At 54.7% G+C, this 17,913-nt stretch overlaps 1 protein-coding gene across 3 annotated transcripts in view; it reads right to left on the reverse strand.

Moving 5' to 3' along the window:
* Nucleotides 1-17,913, reverse strand: part of AGAP3 (ArfGAP with GTPase domain, ankyrin repeat and PH domain 3) — a 226,202-nt gene that overhangs the window by 147,148 nt on the left and 61,141 nt on the right. For all 3 annotated transcript variants that reach the window (XM_050942486.1, XM_050942483.1, XM_050942484.1), the window contains exon 2: nucleotides 5,150-5,208. In XM_050942486.1, coding sequence (XP_050798443.1) covers nucleotides 5,150-5,208 — 59 coding nt within the window. The remainder of the gene's footprint in view (nucleotides 1-5,149; nucleotides 5,209-17,913) is intronic.

The following is a 17,913-nucleotide window of genomic DNA, read 5'->3' on the forward strand; positions in this document are numbered from 1 at the left end:
TGGGGACGAGGAGTGAAGTGCAGACGAGGGGGTCTGGCTCACTGCCCCCAGAATGGACCCGGCCGAGGGGTCCAGTTCGCTGTATCTACAAGCTCTGTGTTAGACCCTGTTCCTGTCATCGAATAAACCTCTGTGTTACTGGCTGGCTGAGAGTCACGTCTGACTGCGCAGTGGGGGTGCAGGACCCTGTGGCCCGCCCAGGACCCCGCTGGAGCGGGCTTGCTGTGGGAAGCGCACGGAGGGGCAGAGGATGCTGAATGCTCCAAGGAGAGACCCAGGAGGTGAAGCCGTGTGAGCTTCTTGCCCTGAACAAGTCTGCTCCAAGGGAGAGGAGGCTCCCCAAAGTCCTGCCTGGCTTGGTGGGGAGCAGTTCCGGAGCATCACCCAGGGACTCCGTGACAAGGGCCCAGTCACTGCACGCCCCAGCTTACGATCCAGGAGCACTGAGCGGCCTGGAACTGGACGGGAGCGGAAAGCAGATGCCGGAGCCCTGCTGGCTCAGGGGAGGGTGGCTGAAAGCAAGTGGGCTTCCCGTTGTACTGCAGAACAGCTACCGCCACCACAGGCCGAGCACCAGCCCCCCCTCCACTGGCCCCCAGGTCTCCCGTTGCTTTGATGGACACTCGTGCTGGAGACCCTTCTCCGGCCCAGACCAACCTCCCAAGGGCCACACGACCAGTGAGGCAGAGAAAGCGCCTGGCTGTGGGTCTGGCCACAGCTGCTCCCTGGGGTCTCAGCAAGGGGGGGGGAGAGATCTGCCCTTTCTTCACCAGCAGCAGCGCACACATTTACAAGCGAGGCTGGCCGCGCTGCCTGGAGTTATGGTTGCCCGACACAACCCATTATAAGCCCATTGCTAACGACTTTGCCAAACTTGAGCTGCCTGGGCTGAGATTTGCCAAGTCGGTGCCTGCTTCTGGCTGGCTCATTCAGGGCGTCTCCGTAATAACTTGCTGCTCGTTTGGAGAGCAAGCTCAGCCGCCAACAGGTAGAACCATTTCTCTGGAGAGCTCCAGTGCCTCGAGGGGTTGTAGCAGGTACTGGAAAGTTGGCAAGAGGATAGTCCGGGGGTCAGGGAGGCACCTTCTACCGTCTGGGAAAACCTGGTCAGAGGTGGCCAAGTTCTAACCTGTAAAGCAGACAATCCCCACTTGCACATGTCCAGTGCAGCTGAGTGCTGGCTTGCGCCTTCCTTTTCTGAACTGTCCATCTGCACTGAAAACGCTCCTCCAGCCCCACTGAGCGCCCCCACACAGAGACAACATGGATCCTTCACGTGCTGTTCTCCCCCGGCCTACGGGACGCAGCGCTTGGCCAGGAGCCAGGAGAAGGAGAGTTCTTAGTGCACCTCTTCTCCTGAGGGCTGTTCCTGGGTGCACGTCCCTTTCTGCTGACTAAGGCCTCATTGCCCCACACTGGGACGTGGGCCAGTATCAGCCTGTTACTTTGCAGCGCTGGGAGCGTAACACAGCGTCTAACGGCGCAGACCCAAGTCTCAGCTGCTTAGCCCTGCCTGAGGTTAAGATTTTGCCACAAGTACTTTTAGTAAAAGTCACAGACAGGTCATGGGCAGCAAACAAAAATTCACAGAAGCCTGTGATGTGTCCTTGACCTTTACTAAAAATACCCTGGGGGGCTAAACGTCAGATCCCCGCCGGGGGATAGCCACTGGCCACTGCTCCTGCGATGGAGGCTGACCCAGCCTGGCCGCTGCTCCTGGGCAGGGGGTGACAGTTGCTCCAGCTCCACCGAAGAAGTCGTGAAAGTCCATTAAAGCCACAGAATCCGTGACCTCTGTGACACAATCGGATCCTTAGTCACGCTGCCTCGCAGAAAGAACCTGCATATCTTTGGCCTTGGCCATGCTGTCTGTAAAGTGGGGCTACTTGTCTATAAATAACCCAGTGTGTTTTGTATCTGTCTCTAGTGGCTGCTTCAAAGAGGATATAACCTACCACTGCTGCTAGCTAGGTGCACTGCACCCAGAAATCCTGAGTTCAGACCCTGCTAGTGACAGAGGCAAAGATGCTTACAGTTGTATATAAATGAATTTTTCCCTCCATTTTTCTGTTCTCAAAAAAAATGCTAGTAAATTCCATCTCCATAGCTAGGAAACCCGTGCACTGAACGAGGCATGGTCCTGTGGGAACTCACCCAGACAAACCCAGTGCCAGAGCAGACACCCCAGGGATGAGGAAAGGCTCATTTCTGAACTCCCGAGTGCTCAGCTTTGTAAACCTGGTCCCATTCTCTTCTGACAGTTTTGTGTGTGGATAAATACAGCATGCTAGGAGTCAGCATCCAGTGCTGCATCACATCAGCTCTCCCCCTCCACCCTGAGCCCAAATGGTCCTGACCCTTGGAAGAGTGGACAACCTGATCAATCTGGCTTAGAGTAACTTTGTGTGACGGTATGACAGCGCCATGCAGTGTGTGGCTGGGTGAGGGTTAACCCCGTGAGGAACGGCGACCACGCCACGACTGTCCATCCACAAGAGACACACGGCTGGGCTGCTCTGTGCCCTATTTTCTCCTCCTCCCCAGCTGCCAGAAGGAGGATGGCTGCTATGACTCTACAAGGACATGTGATGAGACCACATCTCTACACTCCAACTTGGGACGTGCTGGACCCTGGCGAGAGGGATCTGTGGCCTGTGCATGGAACACCTGGGGATTCCATGCTGTGAGCAAGTGCAATTTGCCCCCTAAGAATCTGCAGCCTGCCTGTATCATCTCTTAGGGTGAGAATCTGCTACTCATATCCAGTCTATCTAGCATATTAAGCTTAGTTTGTGTCTTTTGTTTATTTGCTAGGTGATCTGCTTTGATTTGTTTGCTATCCCTTACACTCACTTAAAATATCTCTTTTATAGTTAATAAACTTGGTTTTGCTTTATCTAAATGAGTGAGCTGGAGTGAAGTGCGTGGGAATCATAACTCCGGGGCAAAGGCTGTTGTATATTCCTCTCCACATTGAGGGAGTTCCCCGTGCAGCGCAAGATGGTATAATTCTGGGTTTCTACTCCAGAGGGGTGCGCGCCTAGGGAGCTAGGAGTTGCCTTAACTGTAGCCCTCCTATGCAGGGGCTGGTCAGAGAGACTGCATGTAACTGCAGCTAGGTGTGTCCCTACCTGTGTGTGTGCTGGTGAGCATGCAGGCTGGAGGGATTTGTAGCTTGTCACAGCAGTGCAGTGTGAGAGAGAGCCCAGACTGGAGGGTCATGGGGCTCAATGGTACCCCAGTTCCAGGTGGCACCCCGCGGGGAACCCGTCACACCCATCCCATGCCCAGGCTAGCTGTTCCAGTGGGGAATTATCCTTGCTGGGAAAAAAATTGCTTATTTCCAGTTTGAACTTTGCCGACATCAACTTCCAGCCACTGGCTCTTGTTCTACCTTCATCTGGGAGATCAAATCTCCTCCCCACTTAGGCACTTCTGGACTGTGAACCGTCTCTTTGCTAAGCTAAGCAGAATGAGCTTCTCCAGTCTCTCTCTACAGGACAGGCTTTCCAGACTTAAAATCCCTGAAGTTCTGTGCAGACAGAGAACAAGTCCCAGACATGCTGAGGTGTCAGACCCAGCTCCAGCACCAGCCAGGTGGGATGCTGGCAAGAGAGCACCCACTGAGGGCCCCGGGAGACTGGGCAGGACCTAGCCACGCCAGGAGCTCTTTGCCAGTGCGATGCACCGGGAGAGCTGGCTCCCGTTCTGAGCACAGCCTGGCCATGCTGCACACCCAGTGAACTGCACGGATGGGGCTCAGGCTCACAGGGACCTGCCCAAAGTCACACAGAGAGTCTGTGGCAGAGCCCAGAATTGAATCTGGGTCCCCCGACTCCCAGCCAGGTCCTGAATCCTAAGGCCAGGTATGAGCCCCACCGTCAGTGGGAGGGAAATCCAGGTACCTCAACACTGCTGCCATGCCCAAGGCCACACACAGGAGTGCCCTGAACAGTGCGAGGCTGCACACAGGGAGGGAAATGGAGCAGCCAACAGTAAGGCAGAGGGGAGGGGAGAGGAGCTTGGTTCCCCCAGGCACCTATCACCACATAACAGGACACCAGGAACAGACAGGGGCTGAATGGAGACAAACAATGGGACAGCTGACTGGTGGGGAGGGGTGGGCAGGGACTCCATCACGCAGGGTGAATCCCGACCAGGAGTCTCTCTAACACACCTGCTCTAGCTGGGCTGGGCTGAAGGAGTCCCTGGATGAGGGTCCCTGCCCTGGACCCTGCAGGAGGCTGGATGAGATGGGCAGAATGGTCCCTGGGGCTTTCACGTCTAAGGACCCAATACCAGCCAAGCAGTGACAAAATGAGAGTTTTCTTAATGTTTTGTATGAATACTGCCTCAGGGTGCCTCGGTTTCCCTTGTGTTTTGCACCAGTCTCCAGGTGGTGGGATAAGGGTGTGTGATCAGAGACCCCTAGAGGGCAGGTGTGACTGCCAGAGAATGCCGGGGTCAACACTCTGTCCTGGCAACTGATGGCCGGACCCCCTGCCCTGAGTTGGAGAACAAAGTGAGAGGTGGAGACCAGGTGACCAGTTGGCGGGAGTAGAGGCAGCTGGGTGTGCCTGAGGCTGGGTAGCTGGAAGCTGGTCAGTCTCCTGGTTGGGACTTGCGGGGAAGGGGAGGCCCAGGGCTCTGGATCCCCCCAGGATGGACTTGGCTGTAACTTGCAGTTTCCTGTGCTAACGAGCTCTGCTCTATACTGTGCTCCCGACGACTAATAACCCGTCTGTGTCACACGCTGGCTGGGAGTCCCTGCTGGCTGCGGTTTGGGGGGCAGAGCCCTTGGGAGGGGGTGAGGCTCCCCAGGTGTCCTCTACTCGCTGCAGGGTGCTCCTGGTGCGAATAGGCACTGAATGCTTCAAGGTCAGACCCAGGAGGAGGGGGCTTGCCCTGGTGAGAGCGCACCCCAGGGGAGTCACACTGCCCGAGGGCCCTGTCTGACTTCATTCCCAGGTTTGCAGAGGACCCAGCCCATGCAGCTGACACCATCCAAGGGGACATGCACACGGCAGGCCTGCCCCACCTCCCGCAGAGCAGGGGGGCCTCACTCCCACAGCTCACAAGCAGGCACACGCCCCAGCCACAGGCCCTCCGAGGGGCTCCACGGGCAGAGCAGGCTGGGCCAAGCACTCACCACTTTGAGCTCAGGCACCGAGCGGCTCAGGGTCCATTCCTGGCTGTTCACAAATGAGTCTGCAGAACAGAGAAAAGAGGCCGTAAGCCCCTGGCTGGGGAGAGGAGTCCTCAGCCCCCAGCATCCCCACCCTGCCTACCCTCTGCCCGCAGGGATGCCCTGGGCTCCAACACCCTCCCAGCACAGCGGCCGCCTCCCTACCCTGCTCTGGGCCGCTGCACCCAGGCTCAGAGAGGCTGCTCGCTGGGGGGGGAGCAGCACAGAGCCCTGACTGAGCCCAGCAGCCACCAAGGCATAGCCCTGGGTCTGCACTGGGAGCACCCCTTCCCCAGCACCCCACAGACCAGCCTGTGCAGGGGTGACCTCCAGGGGCACGAGGACCATGTGGCACCCCCTTCCCCAACCCTGTGGGCTGGAGGGAGAAGGAAATTCCAGGGAGGAGCCAGGTCCTTGAGGCCAGCAGCAGGCAGACAGCAACCACAGCAGGGCTGCAGCACTGGGCGGGAAAATCAGCAGGAGCCAGGAGCCAGGGGCAGGGTGACCAGACGGCAAGTGTGAGCAATGGGTGGGCGGGGGGGGGGGGGTGGAAGCAACAGGCTCCGATATGAGACAAAGCCCCGAATACTGGGACTATCCCATAAAATCAGGACAGCTGGAGACCTGGGCTGGGGATACACCCGGAGCTGTGATGCCAGGGGGCAGGTGAGGGGACAAAGCGCGAGGAAAGAGGCAAGTGGGAGGTGGGGGAGGGCCCAGGGGGACGGGCAGGGAAGATGCAGCCAGAGCTGTGATGCCAGGAGGCAGGTGAGGGGACGCAGCGCGGGGGAAGAGGCAGGTTGGGGAGGGGGAGGGGCAGGGGAGGGGTAGCCAGAGCCGTGATGTCAGGGGGCAGGTGAGGGGACGCAGCGCGGGGGAAGAGGCAGGTTGGGGGGGGCATGGCAGGGGCAGCCAGAGCCGTGATGCCAGGGGGCAGGTGAGGGGATGCAGCGCGAGGGAAGAGGCAGGTGGGAGGTGGGGGAGGGCCCAGGTGGAGGGGCAGGGAAGATGCAGCCAGAGCTGTGATGCCAGGGGGCAGGTGAGGGGACGCAGCGCGGGGGAAGAGGCAGGTTGGGGGGGGCATGGCAGGGGCAGCCAGAGCCGTGATGCCAGGGGGCAGGTGAGGGGATGCAGCGCGAGGGAAGAGGCAGGTGGGAGGTGGGGGAGGGCCCAGTGGGAGGGGCAGGGAAGATGCAGCCAGAGCTGTGATGCCAGGAGGCAGGTGAGGGGACGCAGCGCGGGGGAAGAGGCAGGTTGGGGAGGGGGAGGGGCAGGGGAGGGGTAGCCAGAGCCGTGATGCCAGGGGGCAGGTGAGGGGACGCAGCGCGGGGGAAGAGGCAGGTTGGGGGGGGCATGGCAGGGGCAGCCAGAGCCGTGATGCCAGGGGGCAGGTGAGGGGACGCAGCGCGAGGGAAGAGGCAGGTTGGGGGGGGCATGGCAGGGGCAGCCAGAGCCGTGATGCCAGGGGGCAGGTGAGGGGACGCAGCGCGGGGGAAGAGGCAGGTTGGGGAGGGGCAGAGGAGGGGTAGCCAGAGCCGTGATGCCAGGGGGCAGGTGAGGGGACGCAGCGCGAGGGAAAAGGCAGGTTGGGAAGGAGCCAGGGGAGGGGCAGGGAAGATGCGTCTAGAGCTGCAGGAAACTCGTCAGCAGCATGTTTATACTGTGGGCTGGACTTTCTCCCGGACGCTGACTGGCCATTCACTCCAACCTGGCCAGTCTGCTCACCTCAGGCTCTGTCCAGCCGCTCTGCCCCCTGTTCGGCTTCCCCTCCCTCGTTAAACCCCAGCCAACGTCAGAGCCAGGCCAGAGGCTGCCTCACCCTGTCCATTGCCCCAGCCTGTGCCAGTTCTGGAGGGAAGGGGCTGTTACTGCCTGTGCAGCGCCCAGCACCCCAGGCACCATCGCTGGCCAGGCCCGTGGCACTCAGCCCCGGCCCTCCTCCCATTCCCCATGGTGCTGCTGCCTCCGCTGCACTGGGCTATACAGCCCCCCTGCACCGGCCGACTTCTCCCCACACAGAGAACAGCACCCACACCCTCTGCATGCACCCCCAGCCATGCAAGAGTGGGATCCAATGGCCCCCAGCCCACTTCTCTGGCACCTGTGGCTCCTCCCCTGCCTAAGAACCACCCGACAAGTTCACAACAGTGCCACCCAAACCAGTTGTGCAAGTCGAGCAGCTGTGGGTCCCGGCCCGGCCAATGCTTCACCCCTCAGCCCCCCCTCACACGGGACGCCCAGCCCAGGACACGCCAGCAATAGAAGGGTTTCCAGCCCAGCCCCATGGGCAAGCCTCGGTCTCCTGTACATGCAGGGGGGCAGCGTGACAGGCATGCACCCCATGGCAATGGGGCCTGGTCTGGGAACACAGGAAACCCTCCCCTGCCCAGCCAGGCTGGTCTCCACCAATCACCAATGACAGCCAGCCCTTACCTAGTGCAGCAGGAGCTCAAAACGCTTCACAAAGGAGGTCAGTGTCATTAACCACATCTTACAGATGGGGATACTGAGTCACAGAGAGGCAAAGGGACTCGCCTGAGGTCCCCCCTGCCAGGGCAGAGCTGGGAAGAGAACCCAGGTCTCCTGGGTCCTAGGTCAGTCCTCACACAGCTGCCTCCCACCAGCCCCGTCAGGAGCACAGAGCTGCAGAGCAGGGTCCCTCCTAGCCAGGAAGCTCAGCAGGATCCAGCACGGGAGCCATTTTTCTATCCCTTTCAAACAATGGAAATTAAATGCAACAACCTGGGCGGGCAACCGCTGAGCCCCCGTGGCCTCTGCCCCCATCACCGCCTCTGGGGCAGTCAGGCTGCACCATCCAGGCCAGCTTTGAGCCAGCAGCCGCCATGGTGCCACGACACAGCTGTCTGCACCCCCTGCAATGGCCGACGGCACTCGACTGGGGCCCTTAGCACTTGATGGGGGATTTAGGGTCCCCGAGAATGGGAGCTCCTGTCGCAGGAGGTGGAGGCTGCCCTGCCCCTTCTGCCTGGTCCACGCCCACTACTGCACGAGCACTCACCAGTGCACCCATGCCAATTAGGCATGCACAGGGGCTCCTCACTGCACACACTCCACTGCACCCATACCCTCTAGTGTGCATAAGCACCCATACCCTCACTGAGCACACTGCACGCGCACCCATTAGTGTGCATGAGCACACTGCACCCACCGCATTAGCGTGCATGCACACTCACCAGTGTACCCACACCACTGCGCCACACCCACTACTGTGCATGCACCCTCACTGGTGCACTCATATCACTGCACCTGCACAGTTCAGAGTACATGAGCACTCACTTGTGAGCCTGCACCACTGCACCCCTGCTTGGTAGCATGCGTGAGTGCTCACCAGCATGTGTGAGCCCATTCGTGCATGTGCAAGCTGGGCCACTTTTCAGCTCACAAATCTCTCCACAGGACAAAGCGAAGCCCACAGGCATGGGGGGATGGAACCGGAGCTGTGTCGGGGCCAAGTCTCCCAGTGACCAGCCTGAGCCAGCCCATTGTGGGGGGATGGAGGACGCGTCTGACATCCCAAATCAGGTCCCTTTAAGTCACTCTGGGTCCCACCTTTCAGCAGCCATCACACAAGGGCTGAAATGAACCTCCTGGGTCTTTGATGCCAGTCCTCATGACCAGCTGTTACCCATCACGTCATTCCCATCACAAAACTCACCACGCTCCGCCTTTAAGCTCGCGAGCTCGTTTGTACCCACTGCTCCTATTGGGAGGCTTGTCCAGAATCTGCCTCTTCCCAGGTTAGAAACCCGCTTCTCATTTCCTGCCTCAGTTTACTCCCTGACCGTTCGTCCCCATTTGTTCTTGTGCCAACATTGTCCATTAGCTTCACCAGCTCTTCCCCCTCCCTCGCATTTACACTGACGTACTTCTAGGGCAATCAGATCCCATGGGCCTTCCTTGTGCTGGGCTAAAGGAGCCAGCCTCCTCTCCAGAGATCACCCCTCCAATCAGAGATTAGCCTTGCTGCCCGTCACTGCACCTGCTCTTGTCTGGATCCCGCTTTCTTGAACACAAGTGACCAGAACTGCACGCAGCGCTCCAGGGCCTTGTGCAACTGCATTAATACTTCCCTGTCTCGACTGGACATACCTTGCCTGATGCAACCCTAGAACTTGGCTGCATCTCATTCTGTGACTGACTGATACACTCAGGTCTTTCTCCTTCTCCCTAGCCAGAGCTCCAAGCCCGGGACCCCTCCCCTGCTCCGCCCCCACTCCGCCACTTCCCCCTGATGCTCTACCCCTATTCTAAGACCAAAAGCAAATCTGTGAACATCTCGTCAGACTTCCTGGGTAACACAGGCCATAGGTCTTCCCTGAATTCCCTCCTGTTTGAACCTTGCAGAGAAATAGCCCAGCACGATTTAAAACCTGTCAGTGATGGATAATCCATCATAACCCTTGGGAAGCTGTCCCAAATGGTTAATTACCCACACGGTACAAAAAGGTTCCGGTTATTTCCAGTCTCTACTTGTCTAGCTTCAACTCCAGCCATTGGATCGTGTTATATCTTTGTCTGCTAAATTGAAGAGCCCATTATCAAAGACTTGTTTGCCATGTTAGGTAGTTATAAAGTGTGATCAAATCACCCCTAACCGTCTCTGTGTTAAGGTAAACAGACAGACTGTGGGAGATCAATCACCGAAGGCAGGTTTGTAATCCTTTAACCATCTTCTCTGAGCCCTCTCCAATTTATAAACATGCTTACTGAATAGTGGGCACCAGAACTGGACACAGGATTCCAGCAGTGGTCACACCACTGCCTAAGAAAGAGGTCAAAGAACCTCTCTGCTCCTACTCGAGATTCCCCTGGTTATGCATTCTAGGATCCCATTAGCCCTTTTGGCCACAGCAACACACGGGGAGCTCGTGTTCAGCTGATTATGCATCACCACCTGCAACTCTCTGCCTGAGTCGCTGCTTCCCAGGATAGAACCCCCAGCCTGTCAGAGTGGTGTGCATTCTTCACTCCTGGATGTGAACGTTTACATTTAGCGGTGCCAAGATGCACATTGTTTGCTTGCACCCAACTTACTGAGCGATCCAGATCACCCTGGGTCAGTGCCCCGTCCTCTTCGTTATTTACCACTCCCCCAGTCTGTGAGCCATTCACAAACTTTATCAGTGACAATCTCATGTTTTCTCCCAGGTCATTAACAAAAAATGCATGGGGCCAAGAACTGCACTAGAACCTCAGAGTTACGAACTGACCAGTCAGCCACACCCTGCGTTTGGCACCAGACATGCGCAATCAGGCAGCAGCAGAGAGACACACAAAAAACCACACCCCGCGTTTGGCACCGGACGTGCGCAATCGGGCAGCAGGAGAGAGATACAAAAAGCCACACCCCGCATTTGGCACTAGACATGTGCAATCAGGCAGCAGGAGAGAGAGACACAAAAAGCAAGTACTGTGCTGTGCTGTGTTAAACATAAAGAGCTACTTTGCTTGACAAGATGCTGATTGACATCACCCTTCATTAGTTTTTCATTAATCAAGTCCCGTATCAGATGGTCTATTACTGTTCCCGGGATGCAAGGGCTGGCAGGCCTACCCCAGTTACCCTTGTCTAGGCTGGCACGTTACCTTTCTTCCAGGGAAAAGCCCTTTTGCTCAGAGTTAGACTCTAACCTTTCACCAACATTTCAGGTGTTTAAAAAAAGGCGCCATTACAAAAATATGCCATTCACAGCTGAGCTGCCAGGGAGGCAGGGAAAAGGGAAGGACCCAGCTGTTGAGAGAGGGACTTTTCTGTCTGCATAGCCAAGTAACTGGTTTGTATGACTTCAGTTCCAGCTGGACAGTAGCCTGACACAGTTTGATCCTTTGGGGCTCCAAATGGCACGAGCTGCGAGTCCTCGGGACCAAGAGAAGCTGGCATCAACTTTGCAAAATCACCTGGCTCAGCATGTCTGCGCCTCCAGTATTTGTGGGACTTGCCAGATGGGAAAGGGCAGATCTTCGTCTGCACAAATCACCTAATCTAACCTGACTGGGCAGTCAAGGCCTTGCTTCCATTGGCCAAAGGAGGTGCTACACAAGGCAGGACACATCAAGCCCATACCTTGAAGCCTGAACTCTGACACCACTGAGATCTGGGTTCCCTCCCCCCAACCGGCTGCCAGAAACGCAGGAACCAGCAATACCTGCAGCTCTTTGCAGAGATCAGCAGGCTCTGAAGACTGGTCCTATCAAGCCCAGCCAGCCACTCAGCCCATCACTGTGGATCGGCTGAGCGAGGCAGATCACCGGCTAATCTGTCCGGCTTGAGCACCGGGTTCTTCCAGCAGCAGGAAGTCATCACGACCACCTCGCAGGACTTGCAGCTTTTTGGTTTTAGTTTGATTTTCCTTGGCAGAGGGGGCCCCTGCTAGCTCAGCGGCCTTGCACTTGTTTTTGTTAATGCCATTAGTGCTCGCTGGCATGGAGGGAGGGAGCGAGCGTGTCCACAGAGAGCTCACAGCAGGTATCAGCATGGCACCTCCAGACACCAGAACAGCCCTAGGTCAAACCACCACCTGTCTAAGAGAGCCCACGCGTCTCTCGAGGGCTGGAGCTGTCCGTCTGTGTACACCCGAGGATGCAGCGACTTCCATCTAGAGTTAAATGTACCCAGTTCTGTTAGCCACGCATTGGGCTGTTCTGAGAGCAGAGCACATGTCTGTGGGCAAGCAGCTCATTGCCAGCATGGGAACTGCAACCCAACACGTGGGGTTTGGTTCACTCCCCCTCTGGACCCTGTTTAAACCTCCTGGCACAAAGCCCAGTGTGGGGCTGACACCTCAATGGACGGTCCAGGGTCGGGGTAGGAATCGTTGGGGATAGTAATTTGTCTGATTCACCTCACAATTGGACGAACTGGATGAATTTGATGTTTATCATTAATGGGATTTTTTTTGGTTTTCCATTTCCCTTCACTAATATAAAACACAGTATAGAAAACTGGAAGCCGCGGCGGAGGGGAGGTATTGACTGTTTCTGCCCCAGACGTCCAGGATCTCGAGAACCTACAAGGAAAGAGACCTATGACCTGCCCTTATCCTCTCTGATCCTCACAGCTGGCAATATGGTCTCCCTTGGACCACGTACATTTTATTACAGCCAAATGCAACTTCTAGAAACCAGGCCTGTAGGTCGCACAAGCTGGGGATCTCGTGTCTCACAGTGACGGCTCAGAGCGGCTCTCTGATGGTGGAGGGCTCATTTCTCCAGCAGGCAAAGACAGAACAAGATCCAAGAGCTGGAATTTGTAGGTAGCAAAGTTTAAACTTGAAACGAGGTGCTGATGTGTAGCGGTGAGATTAACTAACCCGAGTACTGATCTGAGCCCTGGTGGAGTCACCATCCCTTGGCGCCTGTAAATCGGAACCAACGTCTCTTTCGAAAGAGCCCCTCTAGCTCAGCCGCAGGATAGCTGGCTGGTGTCCAAGGAAGGAAAAGGAATTGCCTCCACCGCAGAGGGGGCTCTGGGCAGAGGTCTGCGCTGCGTAACAGAAGCCCATCTCCACCGTCAAGGAACAGGGCTGGGAAAAGTCGGAAAATCAGACACGACGAGCGCTTGCTGCGACCCAAGGGCTGTGTTAAGACATAGCTAGTTAGCCCAGGAGACTGGAACCCAAAGTTAATGGAGCACAGTGGGTGGGCTGGAAGTCAGACCTAACTGGAGAACAAACTAATGAGGGCTGGGCTGTTCCACCACCATCCCCTGGTGGCACCTTCCGATGGAGATTCTGCTGGGCAGGGCAGGAAGGAGAGTCCAAATGGCTGAGACAGTGGAGTGAAAGGAGCCAGCTTCACCCAGGGCTGCCACCCCCAAGGTCTGCCAGGACCCAGGCCTTCCCTGTCCAGATCCTGGGAGACATCCTGACCAGACCAGTCCAGAGAGAGGGACCCAGGTGATAGCGCCACCTCCACCATCTGCGGGTAAATCCCAAACACCATATGAGACGTGGGTTCCTGCCCCACATCAGTTCCCCCCCTGTGTTTCTTCTCCTTCCTAGCCCTCTCGTTTTGCCTTCTGTGTAATAATCTGGCTTTGCTGGCCAATGCCGTCTCTTCTGCGGCACTGCTGAGCCTGTGACCAGAGGGAGCTGAAAGCCAGCACAAAAAGGGCCGATGCGGGGACAGGCTCCCAGGTGTTAGAGTGGCAGATCCAACCATGCTGCGCCCACTCCAGGAGCAAGGCTGCAAGCGACAGTCGGCACCAGAGATAAACGCTGCATGTTCTGTCTTTGCTGTTCATTCCTGCTCCCTTCTGCGAGTGTTTGGCTTAAAGGAAGCAGGACTGGGCTTTACTAGCAGCAGCCCAGCCCAGCTAACTTCTTTTCTCCCCCAAAGGGGCAGTTACTGCCATCTTTAACATCATCTTAACGACCGTCACACAGGGAAGAAGAGCTCCTTCGCAGCTCCCAGGGAAAGGAAATATGCGCCTTACTCAATGTTCTACAGTTCACTTGCTGTCGCTGTTTTCCTGCATTTTCTGGGTCTTCACCAGCCGGTTACAGAGATTACTGTGGGGCCAAGCAGGCCAAGGTTTCTGCACTCCAAGCCCTGAACCATTTCACTGGTCAGTGCTGGACAGGGACAGGGGAATGGGAACATGGGACTTTGGGCCCCAGTATTCCATTGAAATTAACCCAACAGAAGGCTCTCGCCCGTGTGTGCAGGACAACAGACGGTTCCTTCTGCCTCTACCAAGTACAACAGCCACCCCACGAACCATGTCTAGAAGCTCCGTGCAGCTACTCAGCACACGGGAGTGGAGGTTGGGGAGAGGACGCAGGCTACACGGCCCAGACTGCTCCTTGGACTGGCGACCTCCCTGCAGCTAGCAGTGGCAGCAGGTGCTGCTCAGCCAGGCAATTGCTGTGTGCAGGCATCTCTTCCCCACGCAGACCCAGACTGACAGCCCTGCCAAAGGAGGGCACTTAATAATTACCTAACTCCAGAGTCACTGAGGGACTAATCAGTACATTGAACCTCCGGGCACTGAAATCTCAGCCCTAAAACTAGTCCAGAGGCTGAACAAACCTGCTGTGTCCACAGAATCATAGAATATCGGGGTTAGAAGGGACCTCAGGAGGCATCTAGTCCAACCCCCTGCTTAAAGCAGGACCAACCCCAACTAAACCATCCCAGCCAGGGCTTTGTCAAGCCGGGCCTTAAAAACCTCTAAGGAAGGAGATTCCACCACCTCCCTAGGTAACCCATTCCAGTGCTTCACCACCTTCCTAGTGAAATAGTGTTTCCTAATATCCAACCAAAACCTTCCCCACTGCAACTTGAGACCATTGCTCCTTGTTCTGTCATCTGCCACCACTGAAGATAGCCGAGTTCCATTCTCTTCGGAACTCCCCTTCAGGCAGTTGAAAGCAGCTATCAACCCCCCGCTCATTCTTCTCTTCTGCAGACTAAACAATCCCAGTTCCCTCAGTCTCTCCTCATAAGTCATGTGCTCCAGCCTCCTAATCATTTTTGTTGCCCTCTCCTAGACTCTCTCCAATTTTTCTAGATCTTTCTTGTAGTGTGGGGCCCAAAACTGGACACAGTTCTCCAGATAAGGCCTTATCAATCCTGAATAGAGGGGAATGATCACATCTCTCGATCTGCTGGCAATGCCCCTACTTATACAGCCCAAAATGCTTTTAGCCTTCTTGGCAACAAGGGCACACTCTCGACTCAGCTCCAGCTTCCCGTCCACTGTAACCCCTAGGTCCTTTTCTGCAGAACTGCTGCCTAGCCAGTTGGAGGATTGGGCCAAAAGAAATCTGATGAGGTTCAACAAGGACAAGTGCAGAGTCCTGCACTTAAGATGGAAGAATCCCATGCACTGCTATAGACTAGGGACCAAGTGGCTAGACAGCAGTTCTGCAGAAAAGGTCCTAGGGGTTACAGTGGACTAGAAGCTGTAGATGAGTCGATAGTGTGCCTTTGTTGCCAAGAGGGCTAACGGCATTTTGGACTGTATAAGTAGGGGCACTGCCAGCAGATCGAGGGACGTGATCATTCCCCTCTATTCGACATTGGTGAGGCCTCATCTGGAGAATTGTGTCCAGTTTTAGACCCCACACTACAAGAGGATGTGAAAAAATTGGAACGAGTCCAGTGGAGGGCAGCAGAAATGATTAGGGGGCTGGAGCACATGACCTATAAGGAGAGTCTGAGGGAACTGGGATTGTTTCGTCTGCAGAAGAGAAGGAGAAGGGGGGATTTGATAGCTGCTTTCAACTACTTGAAAGGGGGTTCCAAAGAAGATGGATCTAGACTGTTCTCAGTGGTGGCAGGTGACAGAACAAGGAGCAATGGTCTCAAGTTGCAGTGGGGAGGTTTAGGTTGGATATTAGGAAACACTATTTCACGAGAAGGGTGGTGAAGCACTGGAAGGGTTACCTAGGGAGGAGGTGGAATTTCCTTCCTTGGAGGTTTTTAAGGTCAGGCTTGACAAAGCCCTGGCTGGGATGATTTAGTTGGGGATTGGTCCTGCTTTGAGCAGGGGGTTGGACTAGATACTTCCTGAGGTCCCTCCCAACCCTGAGATTCTATGATTCTATGAAATGCCTGGGACAACTACATCCTCCTCCTGGAAGCTGCACCAAGGTCCCCTCACCACTCCAAAGGCCACCCACAGAAATGATAACTGGGCACTGCCAGGTGAACCAGAAGGGAGAAAAATTCCCACCTTGGAGCCAGGATCACACAGTGGTCCAGCGAGTCAGGCATAATGCAAAGTCAGTGATGGGTCTCTTCCCTCACATGCTCCAGAACACGCCCCGGTCTGCAACTCTGGCATTTGTTTGTATGGGTCAGTGTCAGCCCGTACTTTAAGGACCCTGCCACACCAGCCAGACAGCACCGGTAGCTGATGTGCACACCTGGTGTCTTCAGCACTGCCTCAGGAGCAGATTTGTAACCAGCGATACCTGGCCAGGTAAGTCTCTGCCAAGCATGCCCTTCATGGAAACATCAAGGGAAATCCCCACTTAGATCTGCTCCATGGTGAGTTACCCTCACTACCAGAAATCAGAGCCTAAAACTGTCGTGCGATCGGTTCTCATGCTGCCTTTGTCTGCCAGGTTAGAGAGACGTCTGCTCTCAGCCATCTCCTCCCTAGGGAGGCTTTATACACCAGGGCCCAGTCATCCTTAACCTTCTCTAGTAACACCAGGTTGATGGAGCTCATATTTAGCTTGTGGTCCACTATGACCCCTAGATCTCTTTCTGCCTTACTCCTTCCTAGACAGTCTCTTCCCATTCTGTATGTGTGAAACTGATTGTTCCTTCCTAAGTGGAGCACTTTGCATTTGTCTTTATTGAACTTCATCCGGTTTACCTCAGACCATTTCTCCAATTTGTCCAGATCATTTTGAATTTTGACCCTGTCCTCCAAAGCAGTTGCAATCCCTCCTAGTTTGGTGTCATCTGCAAACTTAATAAGTGTACTTTCTATGCCAACATCTAAGTCGTTGATGAAGATATTGAACAGAACCGGTCCCAAAACAGACCCCTGCGGAACCCCACTTGTTATACCTTTCCAGCAGGATTGGGAGCCATTAATAACTACTCTCTGAGTACCGTTATCCAGCCAGTTATGCACCCACCTTATAGTAGCCCCATCTAAATTGTATTTGCCTAGTTTATCGATAAGGATATCATGCAAGACCGTATCAAAAGCCTTACTAAAGTCTAGGTATACCATATCCACCGCTTCTCCCTTATCCACAAGACTCGTTATCCTATCAAAGAAAGCTATCAGATTGGTTTGACACGATTTGTTCTTTACAAATCCATGCTGGCTATTCCCTATCACCTTACCACCTTCCAAGTGTTTGCAGATGATTTCCTTAATTACTTGCTCCATTATCTTCCCTGGCACAGAAGTTAAATTAACTGGTCTGTAGTTTCCCGGGTTGTTTTTATTTCCCTTTTTATACATGGGCACTATATTTGCCCTTTTCCAGTCTTCTGGAAGCTCTCCCGTCTCCCATGACTTTCCAAAGATAATAGCTAGAAGCTCAGATACCTCCTCTATTAACTCCTTGAGTATTCTAGGATGCATTTCATCAGGCCCTGGTGACTTGCAGGCATCTAACTTTTCTAAGTGATTTTTAACTTGCTCTTTTTTTATTTTATCTTCTAAACCTACCCTCTTCCCATAAGCATTCACTATGTTGGACATTCCTTCAGACTTCTCAGTGAAGACCGAAACAAAGAAGTCATTAAGCATCTCTGCCATTTCCAAGTTTCCTGTTACTGTTTCTCTCTCCTCACTGAGCAGTGGGCCTACCCTGTCCTTGGTCTTCCTCTTGCTTCTAATGTATTGATAAAAAGTCAATTTATTCATAAATGATCTGGAGAAAGGGGTAAACAGTGAGGTGGCAAAGTTTGCAGATAATACTAAACTACTCAAGATAGTTAAGACCAAAGCAGATTGTGAAGAACTTCAAAAAGATCTCACAAAACTAAGTGATTGGGCAACAAAATGGCAAATGAAATTTAATGTGGATAAATGTAAAGTAATGCACATTGGAAAAAATAACCCCAATTATACATACAACATGATGGGGGCTAATTTAGCTACAACGAGTCAGGAAAAAGATCTTGATGTCATCGTGGATAGTTCTCTGAAGATGTCCACGCAGTGCTCAGAGGCGGTCAAAAAAAGCAAACAGGATGTTAGGAATCATTAAAAAGTGGATAGAGAATAAGAC

This window comes from Gopherus flavomarginatus, chromosome 2 (assembly GCF_025201925.1).
Source record: "Gopherus flavomarginatus isolate rGopFla2 chromosome 2, rGopFla2.mat.asm, whole genome shotgun sequence".
Classification (NCBI taxonomy): Eukaryota; Metazoa; Chordata; order Testudines; family Testudinidae; genus Gopherus; species Gopherus flavomarginatus.